The 18540-nt window shown below is 27.0% G+C and overlaps 1 protein-coding gene across 2 annotated transcripts; it reads left to right on the forward strand.

The window, feature by feature from the left end:
* Nucleotides 1-12409: 12409 nt before the first annotated feature.
* Nucleotides 12410-18136, forward strand: LOC100206555 (uncharacterized). Of its 2 annotated transcripts, none has more exons than XM_065817172.1 (13): nucleotides 12410-12537; nucleotides 12681-13006; nucleotides 13904-14170; nucleotides 15084-15142; nucleotides 15210-15456; nucleotides 15652-15888; nucleotides 16022-16180; nucleotides 16335-16379; nucleotides 16709-16975; nucleotides 17085-17146; nucleotides 17225-17471; nucleotides 17566-17802; nucleotides 17894-18136. In XM_065817172.1, exons 2-13 carry the CDS (start codon nucleotides 12727-12729, stop codon nucleotides 18013-18015), a joined length of 2229 nt encoding a protein of 742 aa, XP_065673244.1. In that variant the 5' UTR covers nucleotides 12410-12537; nucleotides 12681-12726; the 3' UTR covers nucleotides 18016-18136. The 2 variants fall into 2 exon arrangements, with proteins under 2 accessions (XP_065673244.1, XP_065673243.1); XM_065817171.1 differs by having other exon boundaries at nucleotides 12443-12537; nucleotides 12671-13006.
* Nucleotides 18137-18540: the final 404 nt, after the last annotated feature.

An 18540-nucleotide genomic window follows, 5' to 3' on the forward strand; every position in this document is an offset into this window, starting at 1 on the left:
TTTTTGCATTTTGACTACCGTCAAAATGCAAAAAAAGTGCAAAATGTGTTCAAAGGACTACCTGTTGGTAAAATAAACATAAGAAATACGTCACTGTTAACAAAGTTTCCATTGACAAAAGCATTTACTTTTGAAATTATTAAAAAAAAACTATTTAAGTCTTATTTTTTACGTTGCGCAGTGTGCCCAGAGCATGAAAAAATTCATTTTTCGAACATTTTATTTGTTAACTTAAAATAGTAAATTTATATTGTGTAGAACATACGTAGGTCAGTGCAAAAAATTTTTACGAAATTTATCAAACCATTTTGTTGTTATAGCTGTTTGAAGTTGAAGAAAAAAGTGAAGCAAAATATTTATCTTAAAATTGTAACGAAACTGTTTTTTGTACCGATACTTTGTTTTTGTACCGATACTGTATTTTAACAACAACTTAGAAGTGCTATACAATAAAAACAACTCTATGAATTTAAAACATTTTTTCTGCTCTGATCTGGAAATGATATTGAATTTGTGAATTATAAAAATTGAAGTTTAAACATAATTTGTGTAGGTTTGTTTTGACCTAAAAAAATTCTAAGTTATGTGAAAATATATTTCTTTGATTAAAAGCAAAGTGACAAGAAAAAAAAAGGCCGCAGGAGGCCACAAACAAACTCAATTGTTTCAAATAATATAGACTTTCTATTTTTATGTATAAAAATTCCACAGTCCGGATTATCCCCGGAAATTTAGTAATTTAAGTTTGAACTTAGGTTGTTCGTGCGGGTTGATATTCGAGGTTCCGTGATTATGAAATCACTTTTTACAGACAATCCAATAATACCTTTGATATCTTGTGTCAAAATGTTATTGATAAAAAATTAAGAATTTGAAGAATTTTTAATAAATTTGAACATAGATTTAAGGTCATTGGATAAAAAAAAAATTGTAGTCAAATTAGAAACTTGTAATCGAATTAGAAACTTGAAGAAAGGAAGTTGGAATAAAACTGTCTGGGAATCCACCTGCAGCATAATCATCATCATCTATGATTGATATAAAAGAGGAGGGAGCTGCACAGGCTAAAAGAGAACAGAAATCAAAAAGACTTCATCCCCCATGAGCACTATTATCAAAGATACTGTCAAGTCTCTGCTTGATATATCCGGGTTTTTTCAAAACAAAATTCTAAATTTACTCTCTACATTTACATTCTGTACAGGTAGAGGGTAGATTTGGACTTCATGGTTCTAGAAATCTCAACTATTGCGATTACTTTTTTGATCCTCGAACTATAGACTTAAAGAAAACAAACTATATTTGTTCCTTTTGGTGTCCCCTTAAATTTAAAGGTTTAAAAAACCAAGTAATCTGGACTAATCCAATCCCATTAATTACATTAATTTACCAGGTCTGTTACTCTAGTCAAAGCAAAAAAGACTAGGAAGATTGTAAAGGAGTATTTTAAATGAAACTTAGCCTATTCTTTTAGAAAGTGGTTTACAAACATTTGTAAAAACAGAGGTAAATATGGTTGGTTTTTAAATAAAAATGGCAGATTTATCGGTAAGGTGGTTCTGGTACTTTTTGCCACTATTGCAATTGTTTCAGAAGTGATGCCAATGACCTAGTATGTATTCTACATGGGTTTTCTATTGATAAAACCTTAGAAATTAGGAAAAGTTGTAAGGCGAGACAGATGTCATTGTAAATAAATACACATGAGATTTACTTCAGACTTATAATAAGAACACAACCAATAAAAATAAAAAAGCCAGTAAAAAGACTTTTGCAATGTAGAATATGTGGTAAATTTGGACATATCACAAAAGGGTGTAAAGTATGATGTGAAAAATGTCCTTAGTGAGAAAAAAATGATAGAATGTTTTCCGTCATCATACGTCATGCCAGAATCATGTAAGTTGACCTCAAAGCAACATAGCCAGCTAGTAACTTGTTGATCAAAGGGATCGCAGCGGAGGGCGGCAGCAGACAAATTTTTTAAAAAAATACATGTTTTTTGATTTATACTTAATAGTTTATTTGAAAAATTCAGAAATTGTAAGTGGAGGCATGACTCTTGGTGCCCCTCCCCCACTGTTGTCCCATTCCCTGGGTCAGAGTTCTTTGACCCAAAAAAATTATATACTAAAATTTTTACAAGATATTTATAATTAACGGAGTTATGAATTTTTTTTCCTATCAACCACATTCTGGGCACACTGTTCGTTATATTACCATCAAATTAGGTCACTGTTACTTTACTTGTTACGTTGTATGCCATCAAATTAGGTCACTGTTACGTCACTTGTTACGTTGTATGCTATCAAATTACGTCACTGTTACGTCACTTTTTACGTTGTATTACCATCAAATTACGTCACTGTTACGTCACTTGTTACGTTGTATTACCATCAAATTACATTTTAAGACATGATTTTCTCTACAAAAAATGTATTAATAAATAGCTCAATATATTCTATTAGATTTAGAGATTCTTTGTGACTGATCCCTAGTTCGATGATGAAAACGTTTCTTTTAGTAAATTTACTAATTTACCAAAAAACACTCATTTTACCACAAACACTTGTTTAACATAATTAACGAAGTATACCAGCAAGCCATAGGACTTTGCACTTTATCAGTAAGCTGTCATTCTGTCTAAGGAAAGTCCTCCATTTTTGGAAGAGTTCCTTTAAAAGTTGTTGCAATTTTGCGTAAGCTTTTTTTTGTTATGTTAGATTTTAAATTTTTATTTTATTATTTGTAATTATGTGCGTAAGGATAATAGATATTTGTAATAGAGATAAAATAAATGATAATATTTGTAATAATGTGCGTAAGCATAACACATAGAGATAGAAGTAATGTATATAATAAATAATATTTTCAAACTTAACAAAATTGGTTCAATACAATTCATATTATTTCAAAATCAATTTATAAAGGATTGCAGTTTATCAAATTCGTTATCATGCCTAATATTTTGTTCCCCATTCGTTCGATAAACTTTTACCGCTTAAACACGTTTTCGAGATAATTCAAGAAAATCTTCTTCTTTAACAAGGTGTTGCATAGAAATACCAACAGAAGGGTTATTAATAAATTTTGAATTTTAATTGTTACTGCCTAACTAATTTTTTTAGCCTTGCATCCTGAATTTTTTTTCATCAATTTTTATTTAATTGATTTTCAACATATACGTCATTAACGAGGCTTTAAATTATTACTCAAATTACTAAAGATTATTTGGTTAGTAACCAATAACAATAATAATATAACTACCCCAAGACAAGTTTTATTCTTTAGGTTCCCTCTACCTTTGTTAAGCAAAAAAGTTTAGCAAATTGTAATTTTTAAAATTCTTCAATATTAAAAACCGTTTTTACCTCTTGCATTTAAATTTATGAAGTTATTACTAGCTGGAATGTTTTTTTAATGTAGTATAACTTTTTTTTTCTTTTTTTTTCTTTTTGCTTGGTTAGAAGGAAATTAGTTTTTTCTTTTTTATGAGCTTTTTTTCTTTCATCGTATTTATGTTTCATCATTAGTATTTTGGTTCTCGATTAACCAAGTAATTCTTTAATTGCTTCATCTGTTTTACTATTTAGCCATTTTAATGTTTGATTCTGAGGCCACATTGTTAAAGCCTCGATAGTTAAAACATTTGCATTTAGTTTTGTGTGCACTATTAAATACTAAATGACAATGTCACTTTGATGATTTGTTAGTGAATGTGACATTAGAAGCTATTTCAGCGAATAAATTAGATAGTTTCCAATATTTATTTCGCAGTAACTGATTAGCACCCTGACGTTCCGAATTAGCATGTTTTATAATGCTTAATAAATATAAACATAATAAATAAATATAAAAATATTTAATTTTTGCAAAAACCGTTAGAAATTATAAAAATAGCTTTTACCAATCTAAATAAAAATCCTAAATTCAACCGTGTTGACCGTGTTATAGGCGGTTAGAGCGTTTGATTCAAAATCTAGAAATCTAAGGGTTTGATACAAGCTCTAGTCATATTTGCAACATTGCTAAGGAAAGATGCAACTTCTTAGTGCTCTGCGACATAACTGCGTTGCTTCGCGGAAGAGGCTTAGACTATTTTATTTTATCTCCCAGTTTTCCAGTAGTCAACCATATGACAAAAAATATAAATTATAAGAATGAAATCTTGATCGAGCTTGACTATGCTGCAAAAATTACTGACAGCTGGTTATTTCATCACAACTTACTAACCAAATTTTAAAATATAGTTAATTATTCTAAAAGGAGGCATACCTTTTTTTATAAATATTTCTCGCTTACCGCAATATTTTTTCCGAGTTTTAAGCGCTATCATTGTCTTTTGTTATCGTAGGTTTGTAATAGCACTAAGTTACATTTGTTATTTGCTTATCAAACGTTTTTTGTAAATTCTTGTGTGAAATGTTTAATAGCAGCATTAAAGTTTGAATACTTTTTTTTTTGTAAGCAGCTAGACAAAAAAAGATAGCGAAGGTCAAACAGACCTGCATAAGCAGAAACTCCATGCTATTCCAATAATCCCAAAATATGACAAGGTTTGAACTAAAGGAGCTATAAATTAAAACCCTTTTTAAAAAAAGGTATCACCTATTGTCATTCTAAAGAAATATTAGTAACTCAACATGGGAGACGGAAAGCATTTTTTTTTTGCTAGTGATAAACAAATATAAAATCCTATCTAGATTCCTGGTGCCTATCTAGATTCAAACTAGCGCTACTAGTTTGGAAATTAAAAAAAGGGGCGCGAGGATGCGTTTTTGATTGCCAAAAGAGCAAAAAGTAAAGATAGCGCTTTCAAATACTTGATAGCAACACGTATCTCTGAAAAAGTCGTCTCTTCCTTGTTAGATACTTTTTGATGATGCACTGTGAAAAACTAGTAAGGATTTCTCAGAGCACTTTAATTTATTGATAATTAAGTAAATAAACTCAAAAAAACTTTACCATTCTTAAATTAAAATTTTTTGACCTATGTAGCCTGATCTGTCTGAAGCATCAGCATAAGCGTTTTTGGAAATTTTGGATTTTTGTAACGTCTTATTTTATCTCCTCTACCATTTTCTTATATCATTTAACATTTCTATCGTACATTTTGATCATGAATTATCTTCAAGTTTGTTTTTTCTACATTAATGATAAGAATAGATATGATTCAGATAAATTCATTTAGATTAATGATAAGAGTAGATAGAATCTAAAGAAAAGCGTTTCTTCAGTTGCAAGTTTGTACTACCGTTATAAATAAATGTTTTTTTGTACCGCACAAGAAATAATTAATCAACATCATTTGAGTTATTTGAGCATATTAAGGCCTTGAGATTTTGAAATGTTGTATTTTTTGATGCAAGGGTAAAAAATACAACGAACAACTATTTGACGCAAAATAATTTACATTTTTTACGCAAAATAATTAACATTTTTTAATGTAACCTCTTTTAGTTTTTTTGCAGGTTAATTCAGATTGATTAAGTGTAGGGGAAAGTCGGGTAGCCCCGGACACTTAAGGAAAAAAATAGATTGTACTCATGTATTTACAGAAAACAAAGTGTCAAAAGACGTTTTTAAAAGTATAAACGTTTATCTATTAAATTAGAAAAAAAAAGTTATTGTGTACTTTAATAATATACAAAACATTAAAAAAATGTAAACTGCAAAACATTAGAAAAAAGGCATGCTTCAAGGTTGGAGGGTAGCCCCGGACATAGTTTAACCACGATTTTCGCTCTTTTTTACCGAGTGATACAAATATAATAAATAATTATTTAGCATTTGAAATAGAAAAAAAAAAAAAAAGGAATGTTCGCAACACATAAAAAAAAATTGCCTTTAAAAATTGCCTCGGATATATAAGGAATAGGAATGAAAATGCCATCATTTAGAATTATAAATATAGCTTTTTACTAATGAAAGTAAACACTTTAAAAACACATTTTTCAAATCCTTTTTTATTTATTGGAATAAATTTTTATTTATTGGAGTCTATTTATTGGAATTAAATTAATTACTATTATGGTTTTGTGTATTATATTAAATGCATTATTATTTATATTTAAAAAGTTGCTTATTTTTGATTTGTAAATGAATAAAGTTGTCCGGAACCACCCAAAAACATGTGTCCAATACCACCCGATCATACCTCATTCACAAATACTAGTTTTAAAACCAGTAAATTAAACGAATTTTTTTTTAATAAATATTGTATATAAAATCTTTAATCAATAAAAAGTTATTAGTTTACATAAAAATTAGGTATATTAATATGTGAATCAAATATAATGATACATCGCTCTTCTGGTGTTGGGAAACAATATCATGCACTCCCAGCCAATCACTTCGGCATATTATGATATATATTTTGCATGAGCCAAACTTTCACGCAAATAATGTTTTTATAGTATTTAAAATCGCATAGTTTCTTTAGTTTAAGCTGTACATCAAGTGTCCGGAGTTACCCACTGTCCGGGGCTAGCCATGTTTCCCCTATGTCCACTTCCATTGTTCTAGTATCCTGCTTTACTCATCAAATAGCGCATGAGTGATGGTAATGAGAATGGCAACTTCTTGCTTTGTTCTTTCAACTTTTTAACTTAATAACAACTATTTAACCACAAAGTTTTAACAGTTTTACTGAAAGCTAAGTCTTTCCCATATTAGTTAAGGTGGTGCTACTACAAGCTTAGTAGGATAATATTTTGTAAATAGATTTTAAATTTCATCAGAACATGTTTTTGGCGCTCAATTTATACACCATACTGATGTATAAAGTAAACATAAAAACTTACTTATTTTCAAGGTATTAGCCAGGACCAACCATTTTTTTTACCGCGTTTTTGCGATATTGGGAATTTTTATTGAAATTGTTATAGTATTTCAAAAAAAAAGGGTCATTGAATTTTGGAAATTTTAAAACCATTGTAATTTCCGCGGTAAAAACCTATATGCGGTGCCATTATATGCTGGCCAACACCCTGATTTTTTGAACTTTTAACAATTTCAAAAAGTTAAAAATGATGCTTATAGCAATGATCATGTGTATATAGGACATCATTGCTATAAACATTGTTGTTTTTAACAGTTTCTATCTCATGCTTACCATTTGGAAAAAGTGGCTTAAAAAAATCTGAAGTAAAAATAACTTTAAGGGGTACCATAGAAAAAAATCTAAAATAGAGATTTTATAAGAAGTCATTTTTTATTATGATCTAATATGTAGTTATACTTTTTCCAATAAAAATAATTTTGAATATTCATTAATTATTCATAATGTATAGGGTATAAAAAATTCAAAATTCAATTTTCTCAAGTTATTATTTTCAAATGAATTTGAAACTTTGCACACTTGTTTTGATGATAGATGTGCTCCATTTAACCATTTAATTTTATCCTTAAAAAGTTGTTTCAGATTTTAATGAAAATTTTTATATTTTAATTAAAAGTATTTGGCAAAGATGCTGTTTAAAAATTCAATAGCAAAAAGTAAAAATGTTTATAAAAAACTTAATGGTTAAATAATTCCTTTATGCGTAATGAATCATTGGAGAAAATTTCAACTCTTAAGCTTGATTTTTGGATGAGATATTATGTTTTAAAATTTTGCGATCTCACAAAAATCATAATACTAGAATATTGATGGCAAAGCCATTTTTACAAGCTTCATTTTAAACAAGTTTGATGCTTTGAGTATTGGTTTTTAGACCAGAAAAGCAAAGTAACTTTACCTGACATTAATTAAATCTTTAAATTTCCCACCCATTTTGAGGGATAGAAGACAAGAAATAGGAAGTAATACCCGTTTCTAAGGTGTTGCTATGGCCTAAATCACCATACTAGCCAATGATAATATCTCCAAAATACAATTTTAGCCTATAAAAACCCCAGAAACCTATATACTATTGAAAAGAGCATTAAATTTTAACTAGCATTAAAAATTAAAGTTTGATTTTTGCTCCAAAAATCTACTTTTTTTTCTGTGGTACCCCCCTTAACTAAAAATATATCCAAAAGAGCAGCAGATAAAAATTAAATAAAAAAAAGAAAAAGTTCACATTTTTTCTGCTTAAACCTAATAGTTATTAAACATTCTTAATTAATAATTATACATTCTTAAAAAGTAAATATCCGCTCACGTAGAAGTAATTAATTTAGTTTTCCTGTATGTGTTAGTTCCGGTTTAGGATCAGAATAATAAAAATCAATATTGCTGGTTTTTTCTATAGTTGTTTCTACTTTATAAAAACAGCATTATTAACATGGATAATTTACCTCAAAAATTTATAATTATCTTTTGTACCATGGTGAACAAGAATTTACCATTATCTTCTGAACCAACCACAGCAGTTTCTGGTTTACTTACTACACTAACCTTGAGTTTGGTAAGCTAAAGTACCACACGAGAGAATAAAAAACCTTGCTGAATAAAAAAAAAGTTTAGAAGAAAGACTGTTTATACAACCAGCAGTAAAAATAGGTGAAATTGTCAGCTCTGGCCATATTTGCAACATTGGTAAGGAGGACGGCGTGAACTTTCCAGTTATATGCTCTTACGCAATGCTTTGTACTAAGACCGTAAGAACTTCTAGGATCAAATATAAATAAATAATAATCGCAAAAGAAAAAAAAGTTGCAAATAGTGAAGAAAGTTTTACAATTTACACATGGTTTCATGCAAAAATCTTAATAACAACATTTTTGGTTTTTAAATTTGTTAAAGAGATTAATAATGATTTAGCTTTAAAATTTATTAGAGACACATAAAAAATTATTTTTATCTTACGTAAATATATCTTCTAAATTTATGCTAAAATTTTAAAGCTTTTGAATTTATTTTACGGTGATTGATTTTAAAGAATCTCTTGCAGAAAAAATTTTTTTTTGTTTCTTTTCAGATTTTTATTAGGGAAGATGTTGTACCTTAGGACAGCTCATTTATTATTTATTTTCAATTGTATGAATTTTTTTTTTATATATATATGAATATACTTCAGTAAAATTAAGCATTTAAACAACACGCCATCTAAAAATTTAAAATACGTTTTTTAATAAGAGAGTAATTAGCTATTTCATACGCCCTGTAAAATCTCAAGGTATAACACCAAATTGAGATATAGTGTGATTTAGTCCTTGTAACTAAGTGTAAGAGTAGATAAAAGTATTTAGTGCGACTAAGTGTAAGAGTAGATAAAAATATTTTGGACTAAGTGAAGTAATTGAACACTTTAGTAAAGAAATTTAATTTACTTCAAAATAAATTAAATTTCTAATTTAGTTCAAACTAATAAATAAAAATCAAAATAATAATATAAAAAAAAATGTTTCTTTAACTACAAAAATTATCTACACGCATGTCATACGTATTAAAAGGGGAACTTCGTCGCTTACTTTAGACAGAAGTTCTTGAAGAAAAAGTCAAAAAAAATTCAATAAATTCGCAATACATTTTGATAGGGTGTTTCATTTTTGTAATAAAAAATTTATAATTCTAGTTTTAACAAAGTATTAAATTTCAAATACAGTGTCGTTTTTTTCTAAGATTTTTGCTACGTGGTAACAAAATTTAAACATAATTATTTGGTTTTATTTTGTCACAGTAAATATTTTCAAAACTCTTCTTATTAATTCTTGCATAGATAAATTAAAACTTTCTTCGCTAGCTGAAAATCTCATTTGCTCATCCTCTGAACAAGAAGCTTTTACAGTATTGGCTTTGTGTTCCTGGGATTATTTTTTCTTTTCTTTGTACCAGGAAAGAACTCCTTATTAACAAGGGATATATTTTTTTTCTAATCTTTTTTGTTCTTCAACTAACTTGTACCTTGGAACGACCCAAGATACAACGGTAATTTTGTCCCAAGGTAAAACAGGTAGTTAAAAGTGTTTTAGATTAGTTAACAGACTAATTAACCATACCACTGGAGGGACACATTTTAATGTTTAATAAAATGTTAAAAATCTTTTAATAGATTAATGAAACAAAAAAAGTAAAAAACAAAACATCAAAAATTTACTTATCTATGACAAGTTTACCTTTTATAGTTCAGCTATTTGCAATTGTAACTATTCAACAAGTCACTCTGCACTAACTTTTAGTGGCTGTATAAAAAATTATGAAAAATTACTTTTGTACACACAGAACCCATAACAATGCAGTTTTTCTCTAGGTAAAATTGTCCTAAGGTACAATACCTTTCGGTACAATATTTTTAAAAATTTTTATATTGCCTATCGCATGTAAAAAAATTTAACAAACCAAAAAGTTGTTGATTTTTACAGTTATTTATAAAATAAAATCAGTTTGCGCTACTTTTATTCTATATTTTTTATTATAAAATATAGAAATATTACAAATTTTAACATAGAAGTCTCATCCTAGTTCATTCTATCACAGCAAACATTTTACACCGGAATTTCAGATAGCCTACATGGACATTGTGAGCGTACACTCATATTTATCGATTACTTAATGATAAAATTAACTAAAAGGGGTTAGCCCATGATAAAAGGGGTTAGCCCATGATAAGCCACTATATTATGTTATCGGCCAGACACTTTTAGCAGCTGTCAGTAATGGTCCACTTAGTAACTGATGAGCAAAATTGCAATGAACCACTTAAAATGCTTATGTAGGCCCCTTGCAAGTCCACTAAAAAAATGTTTGGTGCGATCATGGTCAAAATTTATATTCTAGTTGAAATATAAATTGGAATCATTTACTTAAAATATAAATTGGAATTTTGTCTTGATGTCAACATGGCTTGCCCTTCTTTGCATTTTTACAACTAAAAAAACTTTTCCAAGTGAGGAAAAAGCTGTATGAATTGCTTCCCAGCAAACATACCCAGAAAACATTGTTTTAGTGGATTTGCAGTGGAGCTATATAGACAATTTTTAGCGGTTGATTGGAGTTTTGCTCATCAATTACTTAGTGCACCATTATCGGCAGCCGCTATAAATGGCAAGTCGATAATTTTCTGAGATTTTAATAGTTGCTTGTCATCGGCTAGCCATTTTTAGCGGCTGCTACTGATGGTTCACTAAATAGCCCATGAGCAAAACTACAGCGGTCCGCTTAAAATGCCTGAATAGGTCCTCTGAAATTCCGCTATGTTTGCTGGTAACTGATAAGAAAATCTCCAATTAACCGCTATAAACTTAAAACATTGAAAACTAAATGAATAAATAAATCATATTTTACTAATAGAATTTCTAATTATCAAACTAATATTATAAATGAACAAGTTAATTTTATAAATTAATAAGTTAATATTATAAATGAACAAGTTAATTTATATTACTTATATGATATAATTATATTTTTTTTAATCTAATATTATGAAAATTTTTAATAGATTTTATAAACAAATTATTTGCTTAATAATAAGGAAATAATTTAAACAAAAATAAAACTTTGAAAATCTAAATTAAATTATTTGCTCTGCGGAGTGTTTCAGCACGGAATAATAAAATTCAAAGTGGCCATTTGCAAATTATGTAATCATTTATTTATTTGTATTTGTTCAATTTAATTTTAACGATAAACAAAGTCTATAATACGCATTTGCAAAATAAAAATCACGAAGGTTTGTTACTGTAAAATCTTTTTATTGTTAAACAACTATTTCAAACTGCTTATTTGTTGATTATTCTAAATTTTCTGTTTGTAGCTCTGGCCAAGTCATTGTTATTTTAAGTTACATTTTTAAAAGTTACTTTTAAAAATAGTAAAATAAATAATTTTATTTGCTTGCAGTTATTAGTTTTACTACAATTAAAACGATATTGAATTTAAAAACTGAAATGTAATACTACAACTGCAAAGTTGATTAAAGTACAAATGTAAATAAAAAGGAATAAAATAATTTATAAAATATTAGAAACATATTTTAGTTAATTAATATTAGAAACATATTCTAATTAATTTTATCTTCAAATTCCCGCAGTTTATCAATCGGAAATATTGTTGTAATGAGTGAAGTAAAAGATTTTAATTTTATAAATATCAATGACAAATAAACTTTGTATGAATTTAAGAGTTTATAAAAGTGAAAGAACAAAATCTTAAAAAATCTTCCACTAATTATCATTAAAAAAAAAAAAAAGAAAGATCTTTAGCTTTTCCGAAGGGCCCCCTAAAGTCGCTGGGCGTGGGGTAGCTATGTTGGGGTATATGTTTATGCATATGTTATATTATAGCATATGAATTGTTATATTAACAATTCATATGCATAAACATATATACTTTTCATATGCATACACAAACATAAATATATACTTTTATTGCGACATAGTTGTTAATATTTTTGTTGTAATTAAGCTTTATGATTGCACATTAGTTTGTTGTTAATTTGTAATTGAAAAGTTTAATATAAGTATCGAGTAACAATTTCATGGAGTTGATAAAAGTAGGCGGGAAAAGTACAGTAATTGAAATTCCTTTGTCATTTTATAAATGTTTCAAAAAAAATTCAATAAATCATAAAAAATTAGGTTATAATAAAAAACGCAAAAAACAAGGCAGAGGTATATATTGAAGAAGTACTAACTTTTTTTGTAAAATAAAATGCTACATATAAATATTAAAAGTTATAAATATTAAACGTTACATATAAATATATTATTTAAATTAGTCACGACTAATAGAATGTAATTTCAGTTTGATTTAGAAGGGAAAATCTGAAATAAAGCTTGTTTACACAAAACTGTAAAAGAATGAAGTCGTCGAAGTTCATGCTTGCAATCTTTGCTGGCGTTTCTATTGCGATTTTGTATGCTGGAATAATAGTACTTTTTATTCAACAAAAAAATATGGCGCAGCAGTTAAATGATTTTGATGAAATATTTTTACAAAACTCCAGTTTGCTTTTGATAAATTCATCCACAGCTTTATTTTTAAAACCTCTACCTACAACAATAATAACAACAACAACAACATTTACAACAAAAAGCACATCAACAACCTCAACAACTAGAGCAACACCAATCATATACGGTATGCATCTGATTATTTGATTTACATAAAATAACTATAGTAAATTTATATATATAAGAGAACTTCGTTTTCTTATTTTGTTACATAAGAAAGATAACTCGTTAGATTAGAAACTCTAACATTGTTTTTTAAGTTATTTATTTTTCGTCCACGTAGAACTGTATTAGAATTTTTTTTTCACGTGTTTTGAAATGAGTACTGTTTGACTGTATAAACTACTTTTCTATCCTTTTATGTCTCGTTTTGCGACATTTTACCCAATGCAACTTTTTTCATCATTCCAAAATATGACCGCCAAAAAAAAAATGATACCAATGGGTACACAACGCTTACAACTAAATAAAACAAGTTTTAGACGTTTAAAACACGTCTTATACGAAAGATGAGTTGTTAACATCGCACTGGAAAAAAAATATTAAAATAGCACCAGATATTTTCGGACGTTTACAAAAAATGTCTTTTTAACAAAATTTTGATAATAAAATTTTTGTGATCAGTTTACATTTTGTAAACTTATTTTTTATTTTTCATTAATTTTATTTTATAGCATTACATAAAATAAAATTTTAAAAAGAAATTTATTATTAGAAAATTCAGGTTCAACAAAATATTAAATCAAATGTATTATATTTATTAAATTTAGTAAATTTTTATATTAATGTTAGATTATATTATAGTTATTATATTATTTATTATTTTATATTATATTATAATTGTTACATTATAATAAAAAATGATCTATTATATCATATGATATATCATATGACATGTATTAAATATCATTAGACATGATCAAAATTATAAATGCTTATTACTCTAAAACTTGCGAGTCTTTTTGGTTGTTTAATACGTTAGACGTTATTTATAAATTTTTAAGATAAATTATATATATTTTAGCAAATGCTACAACATGTTCTCCTTTAATATGCAAGCTACCAAGTTGTCGATGTGCTGGGCTCGATACCCCTGGATCCTTGCCAGGCAGCAATACTCCTCAAATGATAATACTTGGAATGGATGGTGGTATAAATGTAAACAACTATCAAATTTACAAAACTATTGTTGATGGAGCAAAAACTATAAATGGTTGCCCTGTAAAAATGACTTTTTTTGTTTCTGGTGATTATGTTGATTATTCTATGGTACAAGAACGTTCAAATTCTGGTATTGTATTTTTTTTTATATATATACATATGTTTTATATATATATATATATATATATATATATATTTATATATATTTATATATATCTTTTTTTTATATATATACATATATTTTATATATATATATATATTTATATATATATATATATATATATATATATATATATATATATATATATATATATATAGATAGATAGATAGATAGATAGATAGATAGATATATATATATATATAGATATATATATATATATATATATATATATATATATATATATATATATATATATATATATATTTATATCAATCAATCAATCATTTATTTCACTTTATAAAATAAAATTAATACAAAGCTAGGATCAGTCACAAACAGTTATGTAACTGACAAAAACGTGACGACCTACAAATATTAACCGTAAATTTGTAAAAGTATATAGACTTAATAGTAAATTAATAATAATAATAAAATTAATAATGATAATAAAGTAGTAATAGTTGTAATAATAACAGTAGTAATAACAATAATAATTATGTCAATTATAGAGATAATAATAATGCTTAACAATAACAATATGTGCATAGAAGTGGTATTTTGGGGAAGTGCTATAAATAATACCATATATATATATATATATATATATATATATAGATATAGATATATATCAGGGCCGACGCCTCCGGTTTCAAAGTGGAGGGCACAATTATCAATTTTAAGTTCTCTGTCTAGAATTTTTTTATTTAAATCCTTTAGAAAAAAAGGCTCCCTCCCCTGGTTTTAGTCAGCTCTGTATATCCGGCCCCCCTCCCCTCCCAGTTTTAGTCAGCTCTGTATATCTGTAATAAAGTTCGCAACTAAAACAAGCAAAATATATTAGTCAGATAGACCTTATGTAAAATTAACAAAAATTTTGTTCTAGGTCATGAGATGGCTGACTATTCTTTAACACATCAAAATCCTAATACTTGGTGGACAAATGTAAGTAAACTTTTTGAAGCAGCTACATAACAAGCAATTACAATACTTAATTTATTTTTATTTTTAGGCCAATAGAGAGCAGCTGCAGCAAGAAGTTGTTGGTCAGCGAAGCAATATAAATTTGAGATCTAATGCTCAAGTTTATGGATGGCGTACTCCATTTCTAGAATCCACTGAAGTGACATATCAAACTATTTATGAAAATAATTTTTTATATGATAGTTCATTAGTAACACGAGTATCAGAAAAATGGTGGCCTTACACACTCGATTATTTACCAAGTTCAGCTTGTTACCTAAAAAACTGTCCAACTAGTAATATATTTAAATATATATGTATATATAAATGCATATATATATATATATATATATATTAATATTAATATATATATGTATTTATATATTTATATATATGTATATATTTGCTTTCTTGTTTATTAAAAGTAAATTATAAATATTTGGAAAAAATGGTTGAATGACCGTGCTAAGTTTTGCTTTTAATACCTTTAGAATCATACCCTGGTCTTTGGGAGGTTCCTTTACATGTATGGTCAGATGGTTCAACAGGAAATACTTGCATCACATTTGATCAGTGTCTTGGAAGCTTGACTCCTGGAGATGTAAACAGTGTTTATAACTTATTGATGCAAAATTTTAACATGAGTTATTATGGTGGTAAGCAACCATTTACAATGTTTGGATCATCTCTATGGATGGATGAACCTTCTGAAGAGTACAGAAAAAATGGTTCGTAGTTCTATTTATTTTATATTTATGTTGTGATTTAGAAACTATAGGTTTTTGGATATTGCATCATCACAGAACTTTATAAAAGTTTTTTGCTTCATGTTTTTAACGAATTTAAATCTATTTTATAAAGGTTTAATAAAGTTCATGAATACTGTGATGCAATTTCCTGATGTTTATTTTGTAACTGCAAAAGATTTAATTGATTGGACAAAAAATCCAATTGGATTGGATAAAGGACCATTTCCTTGCTCGAGTATTCAGATTGTTCCAAATATACCTACATTAACAAGTATTTGAGTTATTTATATTAATTTAAAAAGACCTGGTTTAAAGTATTTTTGAATTCATTTTCTTTTATATTGAAAATTTTTAATTTCAAAAATATTTGTAGCATATGTAAACGATAACTGTGTTTTGTATTCTTGAATTTATTTGATGTTTAGCACCTGCACCACCTCTCTCTGTACCAATAATTCGTAAAGTGTACAGTAAGTTATCAAATCTTTTTTGACATAGTATTAAAAACAAAATAAGTTGTTATTGTAATTAAATATCATATACAAATATTTAATGTAATATAATCATAAATCTCATATATGAATGTTTGTCATAAAGATTACAAACTATTTTATCATAAATTGTCATAGAATGTTTGTCATAAAGACTAGGGAGAATCATAATAATTATCATTTATTAGTGATAATATTGTAGATAAAATTAATAGTATATTAAAAAATAATGTATTAAAAAAAAAAAAATTAATTTTCATTGATAATCTTGTTAGTTATGGTTATTTTTCATAAATTTTTAAAATTAGATCCTGCTAAACCATGTGACCCATCTACTTGCAAGCTACCTAATTGCCGTTGTACTGGTGTTGATACTCCTGGTGGCTTAATACCAAATAACACTCCTCAGATTATGTTATTTACAATGGATGATGGAGTCAATGTAAATAACATTCAGACTTACAAAGATCTTTTTGATGGAGTAAAAAATGCTAACGGATGTCCTGTCAAAGCTACTTTTTTCGTATCAGGTGATAATACTGACTACTCTATGGTAAAAGAACTTAATGATAGAGGTTTGACTTTTTTTTCAAAGTTATATACTTAGAAAAAGAATTATATATTAAAGAAAAAAATTTTATACTATTTAGTACAATTATATTTAAGATGTAAGTAATACTATAGGGCATGAAATTGAAGATCACTCAGTTACCCACAAATTTCCAATATCCTGGTGGTCAACCAATGTAAGTAACATTTTAAAATCTGTTGTTTTGTTTTTAGTTTTTTTTTAGTTTTTTATTAAATCTTTTATTGATTTTTAGGCTTCATATGATGATTTGGAGTTTGAAGTTCTGACACAGAAGTTAACATTGGAATCAAAATCTTCTGCACAGATATCTGGTTGGCGAACTCCATTTTTAGGATCTACTGAAAATACCTTTAGAGTTTTAGCTGATAATAATTTTTTGTATGACAGCTCTATTGCTACTCCAGTTGGAGTTAGATGGTGGCCATATACTTTTGACTACTTACCAACAATACCTTGTCCTGTTAAAAACTGTCCAACCAGTAAGTTTTTAATGTCTGTCATTAAAAATTCATAATAAAAACATAAAAATTAAAAACATAAAAATCATAATTATTATTCTAAATTAATTTTTAGATTCTTATCCTGGTCTGTGGGAGATGCCTTTAAACACTTGGTTTTGCAATGATAATGGTACTGTTGGAGCAATGTTTGATGATTGTGCTCCTTACCTGGTAGATCAAGATCCTGATTCTGTCTATAATATGTTTATGAAAAATTTTTTACTTCATTATAATGATAAAAAAACACCCTTTACAATGTTTGCTCATTATTTTTGGTTTACTGGTCCTACTTTAAGTTATAGAAAGCAAGGTAATCATATAATATTTTAGGTACTAGTTTTACATGAATGACTTTTTAAACATTGTTTTTATTTATATAATATTGGCTTTATTTTATTTAGGATTTATAAAATTTTTGAATGAAGTCCGCTTGTATCCTGATGTTTTTTTTGTATCTGTTAAAGACGCTATTCAATGGACAAGAAATCCAGTTGGCTTGGATAAAAAACCTTTTTCCTGTTAAAAAAAAAAAAATTAGAGAAATAATCTTTTATGTTTTATTCAAGTTTTATTCAAGTGTAATTTATTTTTGACGACATTTTTTTAATTGATCAATATTGAAAAAATATATAAATAGTTTTTTAGTTCTACGTTGTGTTTCCATTTACTCTTTTTTTCACTTTCTTTTTTCTTTTCTTTAAACTCATTTAAAAATCAATGTTACAAAAAAGTTTATGTAATGAGAAAGTCCAAAAAATACATCATCAAAATTAACAGGGTTCATGGCACTCAGGAAAAACCAGGGAAAAGTTTTTAAATTCTAAAAAATCAAAGAATACCTGAAAGTTTCAGGGAACTTTTTTTGAAAATCTTTAAAATCAGGGAAAACTCAGGGAATGTTTTTTAGTTTTATATAAGATTATATGATAAATACAAATTGTTATTTTTGAAAATATATTTTTTATATTTATTGGACTTTTATGATTTTGTTTCCTTATTAAACTACTTTTTATTACTTAAAAACCTTCCTTTAACAGATTGCTACCAA

Source organism: Hydra vulgaris, chromosome 14 (assembly GCF_038396675.1).
Source record: "Hydra vulgaris chromosome 14, alternate assembly HydraT2T_AEP".
NCBI classification, from domain to species: domain Eukaryota; kingdom Metazoa; phylum Cnidaria; class Hydrozoa; order Anthoathecata; family Hydridae; genus Hydra; species Hydra vulgaris.

Coding starts and splice junctions, on each gene's coding strand:
- LOC100206555 (XM_065817172.1), top strand. CDS start 12,727: ATGAAGTCGTCGAAGTTCATGCTTGCAATCTTTGCTGGCGTTTCTATT. Junction 16,181..16,334: donor AAATATACCTACATTAACAA/GTATTTGAGTTA, acceptor TTTGATGTTTAG/CACCTGCACCACCTCTCTCT. Junction 17,472..17,565: donor TGTTAAAAACTGTCCAACCA/GTAAGTTTTTAA, acceptor ATTAATTTTTAG/ATTCTTATCCTGGTCTGTGG.